Source organism: Marmota marmota, unplaced genomic scaffold, assembly GCF_001458135.2.
Source record: "Marmota marmota marmota unplaced genomic scaffold, marMar, whole genome shotgun sequence".
In the NCBI taxonomy this organism is placed as follows: Eukaryota; Metazoa; Chordata; class Mammalia; order Rodentia; family Sciuridae; genus Marmota; species Marmota marmota.
Window position 1 is genome coordinate 61,497,118 of NW_025999968.1, and position 24,280 is coordinate 61,521,397.

The window sequence follows — 24,280 nt, forward strand, 5'->3', positions numbered from 1 at the left end:
GGGGTGGGGGTGGGGGTGGGGGTAAGCCGTTCAGAGATGGATGTGCCCTTCAGTTCTGGAAGAAAAAGCCTGATTACTGCTGAATCACAGAGGCCAGGTGGAGTCCTGAGAGGACTAACTCTCAAAAGACCCCAGCAGACTGGTGCTCTCATCAACGACCTTGGGAGCCAATTACAGACCAGAGTTCCCCAGGCCCCAGGTCTCCAGGGGCCTGATTTCAAGAAGGGCCCGTTTGTGTGGCCTGTGTGCCCTGCCGGACTGCGCTGACGCGTCTTCAAGGTCGTGGTGTCCGAGCAGGCTGTCGTGTTCTGGCACCACCAACTTCACTAGACCTGCGCTTGGCGGGCCTCTCATTTCTTTTTTAAACAAACAGCACAGATGCGGACCTTAGCTTGGCTCGTGCCATAACTGCTCATTCTGAACGTAGAGGAGTCGGTCTGGAGAAAGCAGACACAGTGCTCGACGGTGGCCCTGCAAAGCCCTGCCTTGTTTGACATCACCCTTCCCTGGCTCCTGTCAACCCCAGGACCATTCCCAGGCTCAGAGGAGAGGCAGGGCCTCCCTGACATCTGAACTGGATAGTCCCCAGCTAGGGAGTGAGGCCTGGGTAATGGGGTGGGGTCCCACAGGACTGTGGGATCCTGCGTGATCCACAGCCCTCAGACCAAGGCAGGCAGTGCCCGGTGCCTCGCAGGCTGTCCTTGGTGTCTGTGGGCCTCTGAGTTTCTGGTCCTGCAGCATTGGCCCTCTGGATTCCAGCTGGCCTCCCGTCCTCCCCAGCGTGGAGGTGGGCAGTGTGTTGCTCCCTTTCCTGCTGCAGCTGCACGCCGTCCCTCTTTTATTCCTTCAGGTCAGGAACTACGGGTTCAGTAGAGCAGTGCTCCATCCTACCCACTAAAGCGGAAGACGCTGACCTGAGCCCAGTGCGGTGGCACACGCCTCAACGCCAGCTGCCGAAGCAGGAGGACCGCAGCTTAAGGCCAGCCTTAGCAACTTAGCCCCGTCTTGTCTTGAAATAAAATGGTGGGCTGGGGACGCAGCTCCGGGGTAAAGTATCCTTGGGTTCCATCTCTAGTACTGCAACAAAACAAAGCAAAACTGACATGTATTTCTCTTTACATATTGCAGGGATTTTTACTTAATTCTAAAATTAAAAAATTAAAGAACTTAAAATAATCTTGAGGAAATTGCCAGCACCCAGCCCTCCACCCACTGTCCACCCTCCTGCAGTATTGGTCTCTGTAGGAGCTGGCCAGGTCCTGGGATGCCAGATGGGCTTGTGCACTGCAGGGCCCTGTTTGGCTACCTCCCAGGGAGCCTGGGGGTCCAGCAGTTCAGATAGAGCCTCCAGTTTTGATCCCATTTGAGACCAAACCTCCACCAGAGCTGGCTGTGTGCAGCCCCACCCTGCCTCCCGTAAGCCCTTCCAGAGCCAGGTACAGGCCTGACTCCTCCACTCCCAGCACCCCCACTGTCCTGGTCCCTGCTCTTGGGCACTGTCACAGAGTTGCTGCCAGTGTGCCTTTCTTCTCGGGATTTCAAGACTTGGTGACCCCATTCTGAAGGACCCTCGAAGCTCAGGAGATGGGTGTCCCTTCCCTCTTGATCAAGAGCCTGCCAACTGGTCCAAACCCCACTGGGCTGGCGTCTCGTTGGGAGGTATCCAGGCTGGGTCCCAAGCTAGCAGCGTGCTCCTGCAGGGGCGCACCTAACTGAATGAGCACCTGCCCCTGGAAGGGATCGTCACCAGCCACAAGGATACTTACAGTGGATAAAGTGAAATTTAACTAGAGATTGGTCCTGAGGCTTCCTTCCCATGAACAATTGTTACGTTTTCTAAACCATCTAGTTATTACTTAACAGGGATACAGGAAGAGAGTGGTTTATTCAGGCCCAGATTTAAGTAAAGTCTCTGTTAACATTGGTTTTATGTTGTATTCAATAGGCATCAGGAGGCTTGTAGCAGAAATCCATAGAATGCTTTAATCTCCCACAAATTGAGAATTTAAATAAGTGACAGAAGTTTTATACTTTTGAATATACACCTGTGTAGCTTTTCTGCTTGGTTGAAAACAACAGCAAGGTGATTTCTGACTTGAAACATTGGACTTATTCCCTCATAGTTCATCAGCCCCAGTCTTTTCATGCAAGATAGCAAAGGGGGTGCTTCTAAAAAGTGGTGTCAGTAAGAAATTTTCATTTCATTTTATTCATTCATTCATTGAGCCCAGGTTCTCATGCATGAGAGTTAAATGCTCTACCACTGAGCTCCAGGCCCAGCCCTATATATCTATTTTTAGATGGAATATCACCATTGTGGGGAGCCACGCTGAAAGACCCTGCCTTCCAGCCCTAAACACAAGGCTCTGACCAGTTACTACATTTCGTAGTGACTTGGGGCATTGTCCCCACTCGGACGACACAGCAAGGCATGTCTTCAGGTGTAGGCATCACTGCGGGGGGGGGGGGGCTGAGCTATACTTCTCTGTTCCTTTGTAACCCTACTTCTTTTCTCATTTGAATGACTTCTTTCCCAGTAAAAGGGTTCAGCACGTGCACCTCTCTCTTTCCACGGACCCCTAAGGTCAGAGCAGCCGTTGTCACAGGACCCAAAGAAAAAGGTATTTCTCTGTCTCTGCGCGATTATTTTGTGCCAGCCCAGTTCACCTAGAGTGCCCTGAGTGTTTAGTCGTGGGACACGACACACCGTGTTGCCCAGATTGGTCTCAAACTCTGGGGTACAAGTGATCTTCTTGCCTCAGTCTCCTGAGTAGCTAGACCTACCACCCAGCTCTAATTTTCATTTTCTTTTTCAGGGTGGTGCCAAAGGTCAATTATAGAGTTTTACAACCAGGTGGTGCAACGTAAGTAGTTGCAGAGGTTTGGGGAGGACACAGGCAGTGACCACCCTCCCCAATCGGGAATCAGCTGCTGTGAGTGGGTGGACAGGTTGTGGACTGCGCGATTCCATTCCTCCATGCCCATCAGAGTCCACACCTGGATGGGCACATGGATCGCCCTGTGGGAACTTTCTCGATTTCCCTTCACTTCAGTGTTCCCAGCTGACCAGGGCAAGCAGACCCTGCAGGCGGAGATCCTCCTCCCTGGGATCTGATGTTCCTGCTCCACTCTGTACTCTTCACTTGGCCCCTGGGACTCCTTCCACCTGCCCTCCTGCCGTACTCCGGCCTAGGGCCTTTGCACAGCTGTGCCTTCAGCCTGGAACACAGCTAGCACTGGGCAGCTCCTGCTTCTGTCTGGTCTCTGCCCCAAGGACGTTGTCTTGGTGAGCTCACCCTCACCTGCCTGAGGAAAACGGCTGCTCCACCCCCAGCACACATCCCCCTTTTATCTTATTGGGATCTAACCCAGGGGTGTTTGTTCTTTTTAACCACTGAGCTACATCTCCAGTCCTTTGTTATTTTGTTTTGTTTTTTGAGATGGGGTCTTACTAAGTTGCTGAGGCTGGCCTCAAACTTGCCGTCCTACCGCCTCAGCTTCCTAAGTGGCTGGGATTACTGGCATGTGCCACTGCAGCCGGCAGCACTCAGCCATCTTCTAAGTGCACTGTTCAGCATTAAGTCATTCACACTGTTGTGTGGCTGTCACCTCCAGCCAACTCCAGACCGTTCTCAGCTCCCCAGCCGAAGCTCTGTCCCTAAGCCCTGGCCCTCCAGCCCCTCCCCAGCCCTGGCTCCCACCTTCTGCTTCTCGTCTCCATGCCTTGGCTACTCCAGGGACCTGGCAGCCTCTGTCTGGCTCATTTCACTCTGTGACCCTCGAGGTCCTCCATGTCAGGATCCCCTTCCTCCCCAGGGCTGAGTGACCCCACGGTGGTCCTGCCCAGCGTCTTTTTCCTGATGCCCCTTTGCCTTGCCTGCCAGCAGGCCACTCCACTTCCTGTTTTGCTCCACCCGCCTTTGTGGGTCTGTTCATCAGAGTACCAGGCCTGTCCCCAACGTGGCCTCAATGACTCGAGTGAGGGAGGAGTGCTTTAGGCCCTTTGTATGGCCAGACTTCCTTCCCCAAGGTTGTGCCCACGTTCCTTTGCCAGGCTGAGGACAGCACTGGGGGATGCCTCCCAGGGCATGCATGGTGTGGGTGCTCTCACTGCTGGGGGGTCTCCTTCCTCCTCCTGGTCCTCATGCATGTGGTGGATAAGCAGCAGCTCGCTTTGGACTCGCGTGTCCTTGAGGACAGGTGTCAGGAAGCCTCCCAAGCAGTGAAGCTTTGCAAAGGTGCCTCAAGCCGCGGCGGCAGTCGGCAGCCTGGGAGAGCTGTGGAGCAGGAGTCTTTCCAGCGTTTCCCCAGCTGCCGGTTCCCCTCCAGCAGACATGGCTCCTAGAAGACTGAGAACCTTCTGGAATCCCGGCTGCATTGGACTGTGACAGAGAATGGGGGAAGGGACTCAAAATGGTTGTCCAGACTATGTGGAGGAAGCGTGTCCACACTCCATCTGTGGCCCACTTTGCAATAATGGACCCTTGGGGAGGCCCTGGGGCAGACTGGATGGTCAGGGGACACCTAACCTGTGGTGGGGTCACCAGGAGGGGTGAAAGCCAGCTCTGCCATCAGCAGTGGACACAATAGTGCCACCTCTACGTGTGGTCCCTTCCTACAGAGACGTTGTCCATGTCGTCTTGGTGGCCAGGGTCTTTGGGGAGAGGGGAATGAGTGCCACCCAGACTGAGGTCGGGGTGACTCTCCCCCCAGGACGTGAACCAAGAGGTGAGGCACTCCCAACCTAGGGACAGTCCTCCCTACCGGGACCAGGGCCTACCCACCACCCCAGCTCAGAGGGAGGGCAACATCTGCCTGCTGTGTGGTCACCCCAGGCTGGACCTGAGGAGACCCCTGGCCTTCCCTGGGGGTATTAGTCCTCAGCCACCTCCCTCGCTTGGGGTTGCATCAGGAAGGACGTCCGGGGCTGGTGGGCAGGCTGCCAGCAGAGCTTGGAACCAGCTCCTGAGTTAGGCTGGCTCCCAGCTTCTTGCAGCCGAGGGCATGTCCTGAGTTCAGGTGGAAGTGCTGGCGGCACCTGTGCCAAGTCTGGAAGTGGGTCCGGGAAGCGCAGGAAGCCAGACCTGAGCTCTGCTGGCCCCGCAGGTCCCTGACCCAGAGCTGCCCCTGGGGCCACCTGCAGGAGGGCAGCCGTGGCAAGCTGCACCAAGCCGGGGGCTCTCCTTCAGACTCATGGCAGAGACCCCGGGGGGCTGGCATCTGGGTCAGCCAGTGGGATCCTGAGTGACACCTGTGACTTCAGGAAGTGTCCACAGAGAAGGGGGCTCCTGTCCTTGATCCCGTCCTGTGTGGTGGAGGCCCTGCAGCTGGTCTCAACGCCCCCACCCCCCCATCACTGGTAGGATCGCTGTTGGAGGGAGAGATGGCCAGGTAGAGAGGTGTCAGGTTTCTGCTGTGGTGGAGCTGCCTGTCGGCCTTGTCCTGCAGGCCTCTGGACTGTGACCAGAGAAATGCACTTCTCTAACAAAGGAAGTCCTTGCCCTCGGGGCCTTCTGTCACTTGCAGAGGAACCAAACAGTGTCCAGGCCACGATGCTCTTGCACACTGAAGGCTCTGAGAGGTCCTGCAAATAGGAGCCAAGGATGTTTCACCCAACTGGCAGAAGGAGTTGGCTAGACGGCCCACTGCACCGCTCTTTACTGCCTAGGGGTCCCTTTGTTCAGAGGAGCAGTGTTGGGGGCAACAGCTTCACACAGAAGGAAATTGCTGCTCTTACCAATTATCACATCTCAAAGCACAATTTCTAAAGAACTTAGTTCATAATGGTTGGTTGGAGATTTTCTGGCTTCCTAAACATATTAAATTGTCAGAAATAGATACTGTGAAATCTCACACCCAGTAGCTTTTTAGACAATCTACCTCAAATAGGAATGCTCCCTGCAGAGGTAAACTCTAGTCCAGTCGCAGGATGACTGTCCATGTGGTGCGTGGAGCCTGAGACGCTCGAACCCATGAGGAGGGGCAAGCAGGCAGAAACAGACGGCATGGCACTGCCAACTGAGGAACTGTCACAGGGCGCTCCTGCTGTCCCTGTGGACATGGGAACTGGGGCAGCTTGCCTAAGAACCCCCGACTGTGGCCAAGGCAGGATTCAAATCCAGAGCAGACTGGGTCCGGAGTTGCAGCTTCTCTGGGCTATGCCCCAATGCTGGGGGTGGCACTGCTGAAGGAACTCAGATGCTGGGGTGGGCCTGGGGGTTGCTACTGGCTGAATTGTGCCCCTCAATTTGTACGTTGGATTACTAGCCCCGAGGACCTCAGAATGTGACTGACTCGGAGACAGGGTCTTGGGTGACTTGTGTTAACAGGCCGTCAAGAGTGGGTCCTGACAGTGAGCATCCTCACCCAGAGGAGTAACTGGTACATGGTGGGAGCAGAGGGAGGTCCCCAGGTAAGACCAAAGCCAAGGTGGAGGAATGCCGGAGGCGGTCGGCAAGCCACCTGCAGCCGGGACAGGGTCTCCTGGCAGCCACAGGAGCCTGCCCTGCTCACACCCGATGGTGGACTTCTTGGGATTCCTGTTGGCCGAGCCCCTCGGTTTGTGTGCGCTGCTGCTGCAGCAGCCCTAGCCAACTCGCATGCAGAGACCCCGCAGCCTGCTGGGGCAAGTGGAGAGCCTCCCCAGCCAGGGTCCTGTCTCACACAGGCAAAGACCTTTCCAAGGTAACCGCAGGAATGGGACATGAGGCCCGTAGGGCCATTATCTGCAACCCCCACTGTTCTAATTGAATGCCCCACCCTCAGTCGAAGTGTCAAATAGCACCAACGAAACTGCACTTCTCAGGGGTTGTATACCCTTCTCCCCTCTCAGCAGGCCCTGGTTTGGGGTGAGGCCTGCTTTTTTCTGAGATCTGAAGAGCCTCTAGCCTTCAGGAGGCCAGGAACTGGGCAGGGACCTCTGCAACCCCCACAGCAGGTGGACACCAGGACCAGTGGGGCCTGCCCTGCCTGCAGGCCTCTGTTGAGACTGAGGGACAGCAGGGGCATGGCTGGTGCCAGGGAGTGGGAACCAAGTCATCAGGAAATGGCAGCGCTTCCTGGGTCTTGCTCTCGTGAAACAGATGAGACAGGAGGTGGGAGAGAAGCCCAGGAACACAGTAGAGGCACGTGGTGACCCCAGGACCTGCACCATGGTCTGCCTAGCCAGGGGGCCTGTGGAGAGCCCCACTGTGCGCTGCCACAGGCTGTGGCCTCAGAGGTGGCGCTTCCCAGGTCTGCAGCCTGCACGGGCAGAGGGGCAGCCCGTCCCCAAGATGCTCCAGGGCCCCAGGAAGGCTTGTCCTCCCAGCCTTCGTGTGCAAAACCTGAGGTGGAGCCCAGGCTCGGAGGGCATGGAGAGTGACTCTGGGTTGCCCGGTGACTACACCATCACGGGGACAGTGATCTCCACGGTGCCAAGGCTGGACCACAAAACTGTTAAGGATGTCAGATACCAGCATGACAGCCAGGCTGCTGGAGGTGCAGGACTGTGCGCTCCCAGGTCAGAGTGCTGCCACCACAGGGTCCTGTCCAGCCCCTGTCCCGTTTCCTCCATTTGGCCAGTGGCTCACGGGAACCTAATATCAATCCCTGAGCTTTCAAAAAAGTGTCACCAAGTCATTTCTACCCCATTCTCCATAGACTGTTTTACTGGGTTTGTGTAAACTACTACTTTCTTAGCTGTCAATGGGCCTTTACTTACTTACATGCAGTGCTAAGAACTGAACCCAGTGCCTCGTACATGCTGGGCCAGCGCTCCATCACTGATGCAAACTATTTTTAAAGATGGTCACAACACCACCCTCTGCCCCCAACTCTTCCTCCCAAAGGCAGCTCAGTCCTTCCAGCTGGATCTTGGGGAGTCTGCCCATATTTCCAAACACTTGCTTATGCTGCTTGTTTGAGGCACAGATGCGAAGGGGGCACACCCTTCCATGGAAGTGCAGATTCGTCTCCCCCACGTGTAGGATTCCACTTCTACTCTGACCGCTCCAGTGTAGTAGCTTAAGCCAATCCTACAAGCTTGGGAAGCTGAGACAGGAGGATCGTGAGTTCAAAGCCAGCCTCGCCAACTTAGCAAGGCCCTTAGCAAGTCTAAATAAAATATAAAAAAGGATGTGGCTCAGCGGTTAAGTGCCCCTGGGTTTAATCCCCAGTACCAAAAAAATATAATAATGTCCTGAGATAAATGGATCATCTTCAGAAGAATGATAACTCCCTCATTCTCTCATCTACAAAAGTAGATGGATCAGGGAGCTAAAGCCATAAAACTCTTGGTGAAAATTCACACCTGTTTTTTCTAAGAGTGACATCTTAGATGTCACAGTGTAACACCAAAAGTAAGCAACAGGAAGAAACACCTTGGCTTTGCCAAAATTAAAAATCGTGCCTCAAAGAACTTCAGGAACTGTTTCAGTATTCAGAGTGTGTAAAGAATCTACAACTCAACAAAAAAGAAAACCGAGGTGCTAGAGCGCTTGCCTGATGGGTAAGGGCTTCCCAGAGCTGCCGGCTGACCAGCAAATACTGGACAGACGTCCAACGCCAGCAGTCATCAAATGCAGACCCAAACCAGTGAGGGGCTGGGGACGGATAGCATGGCTGCGACTCAACTCGGCAGTGACAAGTGAAGACTACTGGCGCGGACCCTGCGCCCTGGGGGACAAGGAGCAGGGCGGCTCCTCCAGGTTAAGGCAAGGCTGCCCCACGACCCCACAGCTCTTCTCCTGGGCATGCACCCCAGAAAAGTGTGGGTGATGCTGGGACACGCGCACCTGTGTCACAGGCGGAAACAAGCGTCCACACCGTGTGGAGACCCATGCACACTGCTGGGGACTCGAGACACACCAGAAGACAGGAGGCCAGACTGCAGTTCCACTTTTATGAATTGTCCAGACCAGGGGGATCTGCTTAGCATCTGGAAAAGCAGAGGGAGGGTGGGAGCAAGGTGCGGACTCGCAGGATCATTTCCCATCCTCCTCGCGAGCTGCCACGAAGTTCAACAGGTCAATGGCCGTGACAACCCCAAACACCATCTGCCGCTCGCTGGACTCGCCATTGCTGTGGTCTGGGGAAGAAGACAGGGCCCCTGGTCAGGAGGCACCTGGCACAAAGCGGATCTGAGGCAGCACGTCACCCCAGGGCTGCTGCAGGCAGGCCAGCAAGGAGGCTGTGCTAGCCCCTCCCCAGCCTCCTGTGCCTGGGGAGCACTGGGCAACCCAAACAGCCCAGGGCCACATTGTCTCCCTCCAACCAGAGCATGTGGGCAGAGCCAGACTGCAGGCTGACCTAATCCAGGCCCCCAGAACGGACGGTCTGGGGGGCAGCACTGTCTCACCACCTCAGGACAAGCCTTGGCCCTCTCTACGCCAAGGCACCCTAGCAGGAGGCTCAGGCCATTGGTGCCCCGAGCGACACCTGCTCAGCCTCTGCCTGATTCTGTCAGCAGAAGCAGTCCTTTCTCTGGGGCTCAGTCTTCAAATCAGTGCCAGCCCAGCCCCACACCACATAGCCAGCAGGCAGAGGGTGCTCCCAGTGTTTGGTGTTCATCATCGGCTTGGCTGGGTCCTCCGGAATCTCGAGGTCTGCCCAGATAGTACTGGGATGTGTCTGTGAGTGTTTTGGATGAGCTCAGCATCTGAGTTAAGAACCCTGGAGGGCAGATGCCCTAGCCGGTGTGGTGGGCCTTGTCCAGTAAGTGGAGGGTCTGGACCAGCAAGGCCCCATCTCCCAGAGGAAGGGGTTTCCTGATTTTGGACTTAACTGACACATCACCTCTCCTGGGCTCCAGGCTGCTCTGGGGATCGAAACCTCCAAGATCACAGGCCAGTTCCTCACGACTCCTCTCTTCCTACAGATACATACCCTATCAGCCCTGTTCTCTGGAGTCCCCTCATTCATTGGCAAGAGTCCCCTCCAGGCACACAGAGGGCAGGCAGGGCAGAAGGGACGACTACCCAGACCCTGCTTCCTGCCTGCGGCAGTGCTGCCTCTTCTGTTTTCATGAGCAGAGACCCTCGGGACTAGAGAGGCCCACAGTGGGCAGGGACCTTGGTGCCCCAGTAGGAGCCTCAGAAAAATAGAATCCAGAACAGAACCGGTGACCTGTGCTGCCTTCGCCCTATGGACCCCCTAAAACCCGGCTCCACGGAGGACCAGTGGTCAGTATTTGAGGTCTGCAGATCATGCAGTCTGTCACAGCCATTCAACTCTTCCAATGTCACATGATGGAGCCCAGAATGGGGACAAGCAGGACAAGTTCCAACAAAGCCTTCTCTGTGGGGCTGGGGTGCGCTCAGTGCGGAACACTGGCTCCCATGCCCAAGGCCCTGGGTTCCATCCCCAGCACCATAGGAAAAAATAAAAACACTTTGTGGACTCTGACGTTGGCACCCACTGTTTTCTGAGGTATTCAGATGTAAGTAAACGTGGGATCAGAGGAGAACCCCCACCCAAGCTCAGGGTGGGACCCTGGATGCCTGTTGCCTCAGGAGGCTCTGGTTCTGAGTGGAGGGCTATTTTTTCGAGGGGTGGGATGGACGTACATACCTGCAGGCCCCCCCACCACTCCTGACCAGGCCTGGTCCCGTGCTGCAGAGCCAAGGACGGGAGAGGGTTAGATTGTGGTCACCCCAGGCCCTCACTGACCAGCCTTGGCTGGGCCCCAGGGCCCTCTGCTTCCCAGGCACTTAAATCCTGGGCTCTTAGAAGGCGAGGAGGACCCTGCTGGCCTTCCGATGCCCAGGAAGCAGCTGTGTGAGCAGGGACCACAGTGCCCCAGAGCTGGCTGGAAGCAGACACCAAGGTACGGCCACAAACAGTCCCTCAGGGCCAGCGCCCAAGGGCAGGAGGCTGTCAGGTCAATGTGGCCTCTCCTGGGGACGCAGGACATTGCCAGCAGCCAAGATTGCAACTGTTCCAGGTTTTCCTGGGATTGTCCCTTACAGTCCCAGAGACAGGCTAGGTGTGGTGGCAGACCCCTGTAATCCTCACTACTCACAAGGTAAACTTGAGCTGGGGATGTGGCTCAGTGGTAGGGTCCTAGCATGAGGCCCTGGGTTCAATGGCCAGTACAGCAAAAAAACAAGCATCCCTGTGACTGCCTGCCACCTAGGGCCAAGGGCCCACTGAGCCTGAGCCCCTGCACTGCAGCAGAGGAGCCCCTGCCCAGGTGACAGCGGGGTTTGCCAAGCACCGCCTACCCTGCACATCCCCGGAGACAAGGCTGGGATCACGGGCTCCCATGGCCGAGAGCCTGGGGTGGGGAATACACAAGTCAGTACCACCCACTCCCCGTCACCCGTGAAGGACGGGGTGTCTTCTGCACACAGCAGGACTGTGCACGTGGAGGCGCAGGCCAATCGGCACCCCACCCTGAGGACAGAGCGCTGTGTGGATCCACTTACACTGGATCTGCTCATGGACCACCAGGGCAAAGTGGTCAATCTCCAGGACGTGCGAGAGGGTGCCCAGCGTGTCCGTCAGGCGGATCTGGAAGGGAACCGTGGAGCACTCACTGGAGACAGAAGGCTGCTGCCTGCAGCATAGCCACCCACAGTCCCTCCACGGAAAGGACGTGGGGTTGGGGGAGGTGGCGCAGCACTCAAGAAACACACTCAGATGAGCTGTCAATCAGGGTAAGGGGGCCAGCAGATGCTGTTGGGAGGGGGTCAGCATGGCAGCCAGCTTTGTGAGCCCAGATCAGCGGTTGCGGGGCTGAGGAGGGAGGGATTGGTTCTGGGATTCCTAGGGCCATACACACTGGGGTCTGTGACACTGTGATGACTCCCACTGGAGGCAAGCTCACACCTTGGAGGCATCTGTGGGGCCAGGAAGCCCCCTGCCCTCAGAAGGGCCCACCCTACAGCCCTCACACCCTTCCCAGGGCCTGGTGGGGAATTCTCATCTTTTCCCAGTCCCACAACACACTGGGCGCAGCCACCTGACCCCACCTGCAGTGGGAAAATGGGCAGCAGCCCAAACAGAGATGCAAGCCAGCCCGGGCGGAGGGCTAGCAGCAGAAGTGGCCCCCCTGCAGGCTGGAGAGAGCTCCCACGCCTGGCACAGACGAGAACATGCACAGGAGGCCAAAGAGCAATGGACACACTCCCCATGAGGAAGGAGTCGGAGGTCAGCGCGTGGCTTCCATGAACAGCCACAGGCAGGTTCGTCTTGCCGGAGGGGAGGCGAGCGGGGCAGGAAGACGCGCTGGGGCTGATGGACGTGGGCGGGTGAGGGTTTCCCGGGGGCATTCTACGTCAGATCATGGAACTACATGCTCAGCACCCACTGTGTGCAACCACACCTCACTTAGGAACAGAAGAGGTGTGAAGGAAGGAAACTTCCAGAACTAGTCGGCAATGGGGAAGGCTGATCAGGAGGTCAAAGCCAGCCTCCGCAAGTTAGTGAGGCCGTGAACAACTGAGTGAGACCTTGTCTCCAAGTAAAATACCCCAGAGGGGCTGTGAATGTGGCTCGGGGTTGAGTGCCCCGGGTCCACAGTGTTAAAAGAACAAGACAGACCAAGGCTGGGACAACACCCGCCCTCTGCAGAGGGGCCCGTGGTCAGGGAGGCCCAGGAGGCCATGTGGACAGCAGGAGAGCCAGGCTGGGAGGCCTCACCATGCCAGGGGACAGTGGGACAGGCCAGGACTCGGCACAGGGAGGGGCAGGGATTTCGGTCTTAACTCCAGGTAGGCTGGCTTTGTGGGGGTTAGAGGCCCAAGGGCCCTGTGAGGACCACAAAAGAGGCCGTGACAGGTGACGGGAAGGGGGAGGGCCGATCTGGCAGTGTCCGTGGGTATGCGAGATGCGGGAGAGGAGAGGTCAGGTCTGCGGCCTGCTCTGGGCGGAGCCCCTCAGCTCAGCAGCCTGCACAGCCAACACTCCCTGTTCCAGCTCATAGGGTCTGTGTGGAGAGCCAGGCTCTGCCCAGAGCCAGCAGAAGCAACGCCAGGCGCTGTCCTGGCAGCCACGACCTGGCCAGCACAGGGCCTGCTCTGGCCTGTCCCTGAAGAGCTGGGTTCTTACGAGGGGACCAGGTACACTAGGTGTTCTCCCACGGAAGCAGACACAACAAAGATGAAGGGTTGAGAGAAAGACCACCTGCGGAGGCCCTTGGGACTGCCTTGGTGGTCCCCAGGCTGCTGCTGACCCCAGGCCCCACCACACAGCACCTGAGGGGAAGCGACCCTGGCCAGAGCTGCCCTTCTTGGCTCTGCACTTGAACCCTGGGCTTTGATGGGGTACAGGTGGCACCTGAGTGGGGTTACAGCCAGGGACCTGGTCCCCTTCCCCAGGAAGCACTTGTGCCCTGCTCTGAGGACAAACCAAGGCTGGAATAAATACCCGCCCTCTGCAGGTGCCCTGGAGAGAGGCGGAGGGTCCCGTGGGCAGGGGCTGCTCTACTCAGGGCATACCAACCGGTTTGAACTGCTTGTAGAGGACTTTGCGGACTTGGTCTGACGGCTGCACCTTCCCAGCAAGCAGGGACGACAGCATGTTCCCAAGAGTCACCATCCCCAGGATGGCCCTGCAGGGGATAGAGAATGGATGGGGGAAGGCAGGGGTCAGACTTGCCCACAGCTACACTGGGGGTCTCTGGCCTCCACCTGGCAGGAACACAGAGATCCCCCAGGACATGGTGAACTCAAGTCCTGGACTATTTCTGTTCTCACAGGTGTGGAGACTCCCAGGACTTTAAATGCTAGACGTGGGACAGCTGGTCACCTGGGCATAGCTGCCATGGACCTCTCCTGTGAGACACACCCCAAGGTGCCTGCCACCTGCCACCTGCCTCCTGCCTCCTGGGCAGAGGCCCAGGGCAAAAGTGTGTACGTGAGCAATGAGGCAGGAGCTCGGAGGCCCCGGCCGGAAGAACCCCCCATCGCACCTGCTGCCGCTCCAGGGGCTGACCAGCGGGTAGCCAAGGTTCTGAACACTATGCACAGTGACCACACCCTAGCAGCATGGGCCTCGGCTACCTTGTCTGGTGACACCACACATAGGGGCCAGGGGCTGCTTGTAGGGCCCAGAGGACGGAGCTCTGCACTGGGGTGGGGGTGGGGGGAAGCGGGGACTGACCCCGACTCCTCAACCACAGGCGCCTGGTCGAAGCCCTTCTCGCGGAGGATGGTGATGGTGTGCTCACAGGTGACGGTGGGCAGCACAGTCAGCGGGGCCGACAGGCTCAGCTCCTGAACTCGCAGGTGCCACCACCTAGGGAAAGGGAAGGCTGGGGACCGGTGCTTCACAGCAGGCCTCACCGCAGGGGCTACGGGGACCATGCACCCTGCCCAGGCGCTGTGTCCCTGCTCAGGCGTCCTTACCACGGCCTCTTCACCAAGAGGTCCTCCTCCTTCAAAAAGCCCTTCTGCAGCATCCACTTGTCACTCAGGAACTTGGACCTGCAGGGATTGTGGTGTCACCAAGGCCAAGGCCCCCACCACAGCCTCTGCACACGCCAGGTGCACACCCTGTGCACTCAGGGACGTGGTTCCTGGACCTTACTAGTCCAGGGGACAGTGAGAGCCTGGCAGAAGGTCCAGGGTTCAGGAGGACCTGGGCCAGGAACTGCAGGAGGAAGGGGCATCTGGTCAGCCAGGGCACCATGCTTGGGCTGATGGGCTCAGAGCCTTGGGTGAGGCTGTTTTCTGGGGCCTCTGTGCTCACAGCCCCTCAGGGGCCCCTGGGTAGCCTCCTCCTTGGCCTCCAGGTCTGCCAACAGAGGAAATCCACCCTGCTCAGTCAAAGGACAGCAGAGGAAGCCACACAGCTGCTGCCACCTCCTAAGAGGCAGCCAAGTACCACCACACACGCACACTGACCCCTCACACTTCCTGCCCCACGCCCACACCGTTACCACTCTCACAGACCAGGCTGCTCGCCAGCTCACACGTAGGCACAGCAGCCCACCCAAGTGCTCAGGGAGACGCGCTGCCGGGGCAGGCCGGAGCCCTGCTTAGGGCAACCTGGCAGTGGGCACCCAGGTATGAATCATCCCACGTCTGGGAACCCACCTGGGAGTGCCCACCCACTATGCCTGCCCAGCAAGGGCAGCAGGGTCATGCAGAGGCTCAGGCCGGGAGGAAGCCCCGTGTATAAGAGAGGGAATGGGGGATGATGGCCTGTCCCAGCTGCTCCACTGGTCACAAGGCCTGCTGCAGGGCAGCTTCCCCCTGGGGTGAGGCACTGCCCCATCGAAAGGAGCCGGAAGCTGAATGGCCACTCAGGGGGGCCAGGTCTGTCCTGCAAGTCGAAGGCCATGGCAAGCCACAGCAAGTTCTAAGGAACCCCGCCAGGACTGGTCCTGCCCAGGCTCTCTCAGGTTCAGGTCAGCAGGCGCCTGGATGGCAGGGGCAGCAGGCTCTCCCTGAAGGACACTGGTGCCACACACTGGCCCATGGAGCTGAGGCCTTGAGCCATGATAGGGGCAGAGACGGGGCCCCAGAGCTCCTGGGGCCCCGCCACCTCCAGATTCCTGCTGTCGGTTCCCTGGTGAGGCAGCGCAGGGCGGGGACAGCAGCCAGGCGGTGTCGAGGACAGGGGCAGGGCTGGAGGACAAGGGAGCAGGGCTCACATGTAGTTCCGCACGGAGTCGGCCAGGATGACCACACAGCGCTGACCCTCCTGCAGATCCTGGGCCGCCTTCACAGCCACAGCCATGGCGCTGCCGGAGCTGCCACCTGCCAAGGACGACGCAGCTGGCCATCTACACGCCTGGGTACATGCACACCCACACGCATGCCCAGGTACCCTCAGAGGCCCTGTGGGACGCTGGCACCGTGTGTGTGCTCCCTGCCCGTGAGTGCCTGTAGCACACCTGACCTACTCTGGCCAGAGCTGTGGGCAGAGGAGCAGGGCCTGCAAGGACCCACACATGCTTGACATTCCCGCTGAGAGCGAGTAAGAAGGCCCAGGAGGAGGTGAGACTTTCTGATCGGCCAGGGCAAGGCTGGTGACAGGGGATGCCCAAGGTGGGCTCTGGGTCCCACGCAAGCACCCCTGGTCCCGTTTGAGTGCCAGGGATAGCCTGCCGTCTCAGCGGCTGCTCGCGGTCACCCCACGAGGAGGTGGGTGACACCAGGTCCTGCCAACTGTGCCAGACCCTAGGAGCCTGAATCCAGGGGCTGCAGCTGCACCTCCAGCTGGGGCACATCTGGACTTGGCTCTAAGTGGCCACAAGAGCGTGGCCTGCAGGGAGACCCTCCTCTCCAGGGAGGCAGAGGGCCTGCTGCCTGCTCCCAGGGCCCAAGGCCAGGGAGCAAGTCGCCTTTCCTGCAGCGCTTGGCAGGTTCTTGTCATCAGCAGGGGCTGGGTCCCAGTCTTCAAGGTGGGACTGGGTGGCAGGGACTGGCTGCACGGAGGGCAGTTCCCACACATGGTGCTTCAAGTGGTAAACCCTGAGGTTTCACCAAACTGGCCCTGCTGTCCTGCATGGTGTGGTCCCCAGTGCTGCTCTGTCCACCCTGAGCAGGCGGCCGAGGGCTCAGGTGAGGCTCGTGAGCCTAGTCCTGGACAGGCCTCTGGGCCACAGAGAAGGGAGCTGTCAAGAATCTCCATCCATTTTCTTTGGGGCCACAAAGGTGGAGGGAGACCCAGGCCAGCCTCTCCAGGGCTCTGGGGGCACCCTGTCCTGGCTCTGGACCCTGCTGACGAGGAGCCCAACCATAGACAGGGCTGGTCTTGACTGAGTACCCCGAGAGCTCTGCCAAGAGCCCTGCCCCGCCCACCCTCACCTGCGCAGGTGAGCATGAGCTACAGCAAGAGCAAGCAACTGCTGCAGAGGGAGGCCAGGGCAGATGGCCCCCAAGCAGTGCACCGCTGTGGGCACACTGCCCCAGAGAGCCTAGGAGCTGGCAGAGGGCATGGCCCCCACTGCGCCTGCCCCACCACCCCAGGGGCTACGCCACTCACCACACAGCAGTCCTTCCTGTGCAATCAGCATGCGCGCAAAGGCGAAGGACTCCTCGTCGTGGCTCTTGAACCACTTGTCCACCACCTGTGGCCAGACGCCATGGACGTCAGCTGGGGCAGGGACCACCTAAGACTTCTCTGGGTGGCTGTGGCCCCCAAAGAACCCAGCACTCCCGCCTGCAAACCTGGCGCTCTCTGCCCTTCCTGTTCCAACACGCTTCTCAACTACAGCCTCCGCCAGGACCGGGGGCTGCTGCAGGGCCTGGCATCTTACTTGGCCTGTGCCCTCACCACCCAGCCGCAGTGAGCCGTGGAGGCAGTGCCAGGGCGTGAACTTTTATCTGGTAGTGCCCCTTCCCAGGAGTTAACCCTGAGGACACCTGCTTTCATTTATTTTTTTGAGTCGAGGTCTTACTAAGTTGCTGAGGCTGGCCTAGAACCTGCGACCCTCCTGCCCCAGCCTGCCGTCACTGACCCCGATACCAGAAGCCCTCAAACTCCCTATGCTAGTGCTTATTCTTCCGTCCCACTCAGTGGAAAGCCGGTGCCCAGGCACCAGGCTGCAGCTGCCTGGCCGGGCAGTGCTCTGGCCCAACCTACCGCCCTGTCCAGCACCGTGGGGATGAAGTCGTAGCCAATCCCTTCCACCTCGTAGAAGGTCTGGTCTGTCTGGTTCAGCTCTTCGGGCTCCGCAAGGATGGACCCTTCCGGGTCCACCCCGATGATCTGCAGAGTGGGTGGTTTTAGTGTTCAAGCTGGGGACCAAACCTCATCTGGACTTACTGGAGGAGCCACCCCCACTGCTAACACGTGACTCTTAAAGACCCATCCACAGGGCACACATGCTGTCTGGGGCTCAGAGGCAGGAAGAATGTCCAGAACCAGGCCCAGAGTAGGAGCTGTGACAACCCATCTGAAGCAGTGTCCTGAGTAGGACCCTCAGAGGTGACCTCCCACGGTTCCTCTGGAAAGGACCCCCCCAGTACTGGGGCAGCCAGAGCCTTAAGGGACACAGGGAAGCTCTGGACATTGACCTCTTCCAGGTTGGTGGGCAATACCATCCAGAAAGAGTAGCCAGCCAGGTATTGCTGCAAGCCATCCTCAGACCAGCCCTGAACCCCAAATCCAGGGCCTGACTCAACTCCACCCCCAGGCTGACCCTCATCTCCACGTAGCACAGCAGACCCCGGGTCATGGCAGGAGGAGACCCCACCCCTGAAGCACACTTGACAAACATCCCCCGGGGTGCAGATGGCAGTGCTCTGCGGCCCATGCCCAGGAACAGCTCGGGGCCCGGTGAGAAAGGCCAGTGGACCAGGCCATAGGCCCAGCAGTGCCAACCCGCCCCTGGCGCTACTCACTCTGCACCCAGGACACTTCTCCTTCAGCTTCCTGGCGATGCCTGTGATCGTGCCCCCCGTGCCCACAGTAGCCACCAGCATGTCCAGCTTCCCTGGTGGAGGGAGAAGGTCTCAGGCCAGTGTGGCCAGCCCCCACTCCTTGCAATACCCAGAGCACGCAGCCCAGTGATCAAGTGCCCCAAGGAAAGTCCAGCCTCAAGTGCAAACGGAGCTCACGGCCTTCACAGGTCCGAGCAAGAAGACAGGGATGATGGGTTTTGCCCTGGCTCTGCTCAGAGACCCTCGGCCCTCAAAGCCCCCCATGGATGAGTCTGGAGCTGATGCCCACTGGGTGCAGGTGGCAGGACCGTGTCCCTTGTTGGTGATGGGAATAGTCCACTGAATTTTAAAAGGAAACGGGGCAGACTGCTCAGGCTGGGCGCTGGCACGCCTGGGCCACCCCAGACCCTCCGGGCGAGTCTGAGCACAGGCAGGCCCAGGCGCCGGCCGCAAGCCCCCGCCAGCCAGGCCTCTGTTGCCAAGTGAGAGGAGGCTGGCTCATAAAATGGGGCAAGCAAAGGCTTGGGCCAGCCTGTCACCTGGGCCAGTGCCAACAGGCAGCCGAGGCTCCCGCCTCCCAGCTCTTTCCCACAGGGATCTGCTGGCACAGCATCTCCCTGACCCCCAGGACTTGGCACTCGTGAGTGGACACGGTTCCAGGAGCCACATGCCTGTACGGACAATAAGCTAATTGTGGCCCTCAGCACCCAGCCTGGAGGTGAGGGAACAAGGCTGAGTTCACTGCCCGCTGCAGCTCGTCCCGCTGCCCTGGAGGCCATTTTAGAGAGGAACATTTCAGAGGGGTTCTGCAGGGTGAACAGGAGTTGGCCAGGAAGAGGACACGTGATCTGTACACTCCAGACAACCAGGGACAAAGGAAACCGAGACCCACGGGGAGCACACACCATCACACTGCTGCAGGATCTCCTCCGCGGTAGCGTCGTAGTGGGCCAGGGGGTTGCTGGCATTGCGGTACTGTGCAGAGAGAGCCAAGGGCCAGGAGCGTGAAGGCCTCCGCCACACCAGCCACAGCCGGCTGGCCCCCAGCTCAGTGGAGGGCCAGGGAGGAGCCCAAGGCCCGGGGCAGAGGGGCCGGTGGCGCAGGCAACCGCCGGCCTCCCAGAACACACAGCTCCTGTTCAGCCAGACACACGTCCAGGAGGAATCGAGTCTGCCGCCCGCAGAGCGCTCCGGGGCCTCGCTGAGCCGCAGTTGGCAGCACGCAGGGCCGCAGGCCTGTGGCTCCACGGGCAGGAGCACGGCAGGCCCAGCGCCCACCACACTGCCCGAAGCCCGCAGAGCCCCGGGGATCTCTTGGATGGGCGCAGGACCAACCCCGGACGCCCGGGCTGCAGCATCTCACCTGGTCCAGGATGTGGGAATTGGGGATCTCATTCTTCAGCCGCCACGCCACGCCCACATGGGACTCGGGGGAGTCGAACCTGGCGTTGGTGGGCGTCCTCACGATCTCCGCCCCCAGGGCCCGCAGGACATCCACCTGCAGGTGGAGAGCCACACCTCGTCCTACCGTCAGGCCTGAGCCGGGGCCTGCCGCGCCCCGCACCCAGCACCCAGCACCCACCTTCTCCATGCTCATCTTCTCGGGCATCACGATGATGCAGCGATAGCCCTTCACGGCCGCAGCCAGCGCCAGCCCGATCCCTGAGGGCAGCATGGAGGGTGTGAGGGGCCCCGGGGCTGGCCCTGCCCCTCCCTGTCAGGACACCAGGGACTGGCTCCAAGTCCAGCTGCCCTGCCAGGAAGGCCCTGGGCAGAGTACTGAGGATGTCCAAAACCCACCTCGGCACCTGCCACCCCCACGTGGGGCCAAGGGAACGCAGAGGCAGAACCACAGGCACCTCTGCTCACGAGGAAGAGCCCGGGGTCAGGATGGGAGTGCAGCTGCAGCAGCCAGTGCAGAGCCCAGCTGTGTTCACCCAAGAGATGCTGAGTGGGAAGGGTGGCCAGCACCGGCCACCCTCCTGCTGCTCCCTGCACCAACCTGTGTTCCCAGATGTCGGCTCAATGATCGTGTCCCCGGGTTTCAGGGTCCCATCGCGCTCGGCGTCCTCAATCATGCGCAGGCTGATGCGGTCCTTCACACTCCCGCCCGCGTTGAAGAACTCACACTTGGCCACTGGGAGCCAGAGATGGTTCAGGAGGGAGAAGACCCCGACCCCGATGGACTCCTGCTTACCCTCCGGTTACCAGACGCACCCCAGCGTGGCCCCAGGTTTGGGCTTATCCACTCTGGAAGTCGCCCCTCCACGCCCCTGCACCTGGGTGCTGGCGGATCAGGGCTTTCCCACTGCAGGCCACGCACACACCCCTACAGGGCACAGGGCGACTCTGCGAGAGCGAGGAAAAGACACCAAGGAGCCCCCACCAGGCGGACAGGCCACAATGTGTCCCTCTGAGGCAGGCAGTCCCACTGCAGCATGTAGGACTGCAGCAGGGCTGGCTGTGAGTCCCACACCTGAGGCCAGCTGAACTGGCAGGCCCTGCTGGCCATCACCTTGATTGTCCTCCAGCCACGGCTGGGGTCACTCCCCTGCCCAAAGCCCCTCCCAACTGCGCTCTGAGGCCAGGGGCCTAGCCTGGGCTCTTCTTCTTTTAGGGAAGGCCTCTCTCCCCAGCTCTCAAAGTATTTAGTTTTCCAAGGGGGTGGGTATTAGTCTGCACCAATACGGTTTGAAGGAACCTGGACTGACCTGCAACACCCACAGCCACCCGCCTGACTCATCCGTGTTTCTGAAAACCACAACCAAACACTTCACCCCAGAACCAGGTGGAGGCGCTGTGGTTTGGGGTGGGGGTGGGGTGACGTGTGGCCGAGAGGCCTGCATCCCAGAGAGTCACTGGAGGACGCCTCTCACAGCTGGGGACGGCCCTGCTTGGGAATCCAGCTGCCGGGCCAGGCTGGCCCACCTCGGAGGCCAGTACCAAGTGCAGACGTGGTCTGAGCAGCTTGGCTGGTGCCCTAGCCACCTCTGTACCGCCTGACAAAGGGACACAGCCCTGGTCTCCTGAAGGGGGCTGTTCTGGAGCAGTCTAGGTGCCTGGCAGTGCTCAGGGAGCAGGTCCGCATCTCTGGGGAACCCCACCCCTAGGGGGCGGGCAGGAGGCAGGCCCCCAGGCCCTCCACTCCCAGTGCCTCCAGCTGTCTCAGGACACCCCGTGGCAGGGACATCTCCTCTCCATGCAGCAGGGACCTTGGAGTCACAAGCTAGACACCTGGTCCCCAGCCTGTCCCCAGGCTCCTGGCCCTTCCGGCTGCCCTACTACTGGTTCCGACCCCAGACCCCGCTCCCTGGGGCTCAGGTGTGCAGGCCTCTCCCCCGGGAGGGTGCCCCTGCCCCTTCTGCTCTGGGAGCAGCTCCTTTACCCAGCAAAGGCTGAGGTAAGGTCCAGTGTTCACTGCGGCTGCTGACCCTCCCAGGCCCCTTCTGCCTCGTCAGGGATTGGCTGAGCTCGGTCCCCACTACCGACACAGAAAATGAAAAACCCCAAACAGTGAGGCCTGGGAGAAAGAAATAGGAAGAGCCATACAGCGACGACTTTCTTCCCACCCAAGGTAAGTCCTTCCCAGATGCCAGCCACGGGGGGAGACAGTGTCCCCTCCAACCCACAAGTGACACTCTCTAGGAAACCCTGATCTCTTCCAAGGCAACTGCTCCCAGGCACTGGCCACCGGCCCCCTGCTCGCGGCCCCACTTTCCGAGTGCACAAAGCGACGTGTTTAGCGGCTCATTTTCCACCAGGGAAGTGGGACCATTCCCGTGGGGTCCCATTCCTGAATAAAGGCTGAAATGACCTGTGACGTGTGTCTGGCCATCTCTCTGTTCTAACACTCACGAGCCAGCTGGACACAGAGATGGACCCCTCCTGTCCACTGATGGCCACACCCCTACCTAGGACTTGCCCACTTCCCCTGAAGTGGCCCCAGGGAAGCCCTGGGCACAATCTGCTCCGCTCTGCCTTGGGGTCTTCACCTCGCTCCTCACTCAAGGTCAGCTCCCCGCTGCCAGCAGCTCCGGGTGGCCCCCCTGCTCACCCTGACGAACCCCTACAGCACTTCCTTCTCGAACTTTACGGATATGACCTCCACCCGAGCCATCAGCAGGCTGCCTGCCCCACAGCCTGCGGCCCAGGGCTTCATCTGGGGTCCGTCCCAGGGTCGGGGAGCGCGGGGCGGGGTCAGGGAGCGCGGGGCGGCACTCACAGAGCTCGCATTTGAGGCCAGCGCTCTTCCCGATCTTGTTGATCCTGACCATCGGGGTGTTCCCAATTTTCCTCAGAATATCTGGCAAGATTTTTGGAGAATTTGTCCTAAAACAAAGAGAGAGTCCACCATTACTCAGACGAACAAGACCAGACACCGACGGTACGGACAGTCCAGCTGCCCTCTTACAAAACGAACCAAGGACCTCGGGGCTGGCTGTGGGGAAGGGTCTGGACGGCCCACCAAGCCACAGGCGGGGAAAAATGACATCGCAACACACACACACACACACACACACACACACCCTCCTAACACCTGCCAAGCCCAAACACGGTAATGCCCGTGGATTAGCCAAGGGCACTAGAATGTACCACATTTGTGTCCTGATCTGAACATGTCCTTTGGTCACCTAAGACCTTATCAGTGGTAATCTGGTGACAGGCGCAAAGAACCTTTATTATTTTTGCAACTTCTTGTGAGTTTTAAAATAATTTTCCAGTAAAAAAAAGTTAACAGCCAGGTGTGGTGGCACATGACTATAATCCCAGTGACCTGGGAGGCTGAGGCAGGAGGATAGCAAGTTTGAAGCCAGCCTCAGCAATTTAGAGAAACCCTGTCCCTCAAAATCAAAAGGGCTGAGGTGTAGTTCAGAGGAAGAGCACCTGCCCAGCGGGCACCAGGCTCACCCCATATCACAGGAGGGAAAATAGGTTAGAAACAACCTTGACTTTGAAACAACAAATCGGAGTCCCTGTTTCTAGGACACCTCTGCTGGGAATTCCAATCCCCCATCCCAGGGTCTGACTGCTAGGGTAGCTCTACTCCTCAGACCTCTGGCCAGCTAGGAGGACCGCAGGACCACAAGAAATGCCAGGCTTCTACCTGCTCTGGGCCCAGGACAATGCCAACAGTTCTACCTGACAAGATGGTGACAGGGACAGGGAGGCTGTGAGGCCAGCGGCTGTCCAGCAGCTCTGTGTGCACAAAGTGTGGCCCAGGCAGGTTCCCAAATGACCTTCCTGTGGCTCCCTCCACCCCAGGGAGGGGTGTGTCCCACCACCAGCCAAAACCTCCTGAGAAGACTCCGCAGAGGGCCTGAGGGGGCCAGCTCCCGTCAGCGTAAGAGGGCAAGGAGCGCAGCACCCCAGTGGTCGGGCACAGCTGCCTGCCCTGCAGGCCGGAACCCAGGACGGGGAGTGGGCAGCACCTGCGGGGCGGAGGAGGGGGTGTTGGGCTGGGCAGGATCAGGCTCGGCCCCCAGGGCAGGTGACAAGTTTGCTCACTCAGCAGGCCACAGTCTGCAGGTGACGGGGCTGAGAGGTCCTGATTCACCTTATCTGAAGGGCTTGTACTTTCAGCCAGGAGGCTGCGGGGCATCCCAGACCTTAGCTTAGACCCCAACCTGTCACAGGGCCACCTGTCTGCCCTCCCCTGAGGCTCCCACAGGCCCTCTTCATAAGCCCACACCATCTTGGAAACCTCTGCAACTGGCCCCAGGCACCTGACCCCACCTGCCTGCTCTGTCTCTGGCCCCATGGGTCTCCCTGCCATTACCCCAGGGACTGTGTCTCCCTCTAGCGGACCCGGGTCCAGTGGGGGCCTCTACCACAACTCCCTCCTGACTGTGGGGACTGGGGACAGGGCTATTTCGGGACAAGACTTCCCTGAGGCCAGTGTGCTCAAGCAGCAGCCAGGGACCTGCTCTCCCCCCCCTCCCGCCCACCGCCCAGCCCAGCCCAGCCAC

General features: G+C 59.4%; 2 protein-coding genes across 3 annotated transcripts in view; one reads left to right on the forward strand and one right to left on the reverse strand.

The window, feature by feature from the left end:
• Pknox1 (PBX/knotted 1 homeobox 1) overlaps positions 1–6,299 on the forward strand; it is a 50,221-nt gene extending 43,922 nt beyond the window's left edge. Inside the window, exon 13 of the transcript XR_007347826.1 lies at positions 851–6,299. The gene's annotated coding sequence lies outside the window, so the exon portion shown is untranslated. The remainder of the gene's footprint in view (positions 1–850) is intronic.
• Positions 6,300–8,867: 2,568 nt separating this feature from the next.
• Positions 8,868–24,280, reverse strand: part of Cbs (cystathionine beta-synthase) — a 28,015-nt gene continuing 12,602 nt past the window's right edge. Inside the window, exons 3-17 of one of the 2 annotated variants that reach the window (XM_015478817.2) lie at positions 22,537–22,643; positions 20,317–20,451; positions 19,897–19,976; positions 19,678–19,812; positions 19,220–19,289; positions 18,276–18,367; positions 17,515–17,640; positions 16,915–16,999; positions 15,578–15,683; positions 14,328–14,405; positions 14,083–14,217; positions 13,423–13,531; positions 11,406–11,490; positions 10,549–10,590; positions 8,868–9,067 (exon numbers count right to left, since the gene is read on the reverse strand). In XM_015478817.2, the coding sequence (XP_015334303.1) occupies positions 8,964–9,067; positions 10,549–10,590; positions 11,406–11,490; positions 13,423–13,531; positions 14,083–14,217; positions 14,328–14,405; positions 15,578–15,683; positions 16,915–16,999; positions 17,515–17,640; positions 18,276–18,367; positions 19,220–19,289; positions 19,678–19,812; positions 19,897–19,976; positions 20,317–20,451; positions 22,537–22,643 (1,489 nt within the window). In that variant the 3' untranslated portion in view covers positions 8,868–8,963. The remainder of the gene's footprint in view (positions 9,068–10,548; positions 10,591–11,405; positions 11,491–13,422; positions 13,532–14,082; positions 14,218–14,327; positions 14,406–15,577; positions 15,684–16,914; positions 17,000–17,514; positions 17,641–18,275; positions 18,368–19,219; positions 19,290–19,677; positions 19,813–19,896; positions 19,977–20,316; positions 20,452–22,536; positions 22,644–24,280) is intronic. The other variant, XM_048803736.1, reaches the window with a different exon arrangement.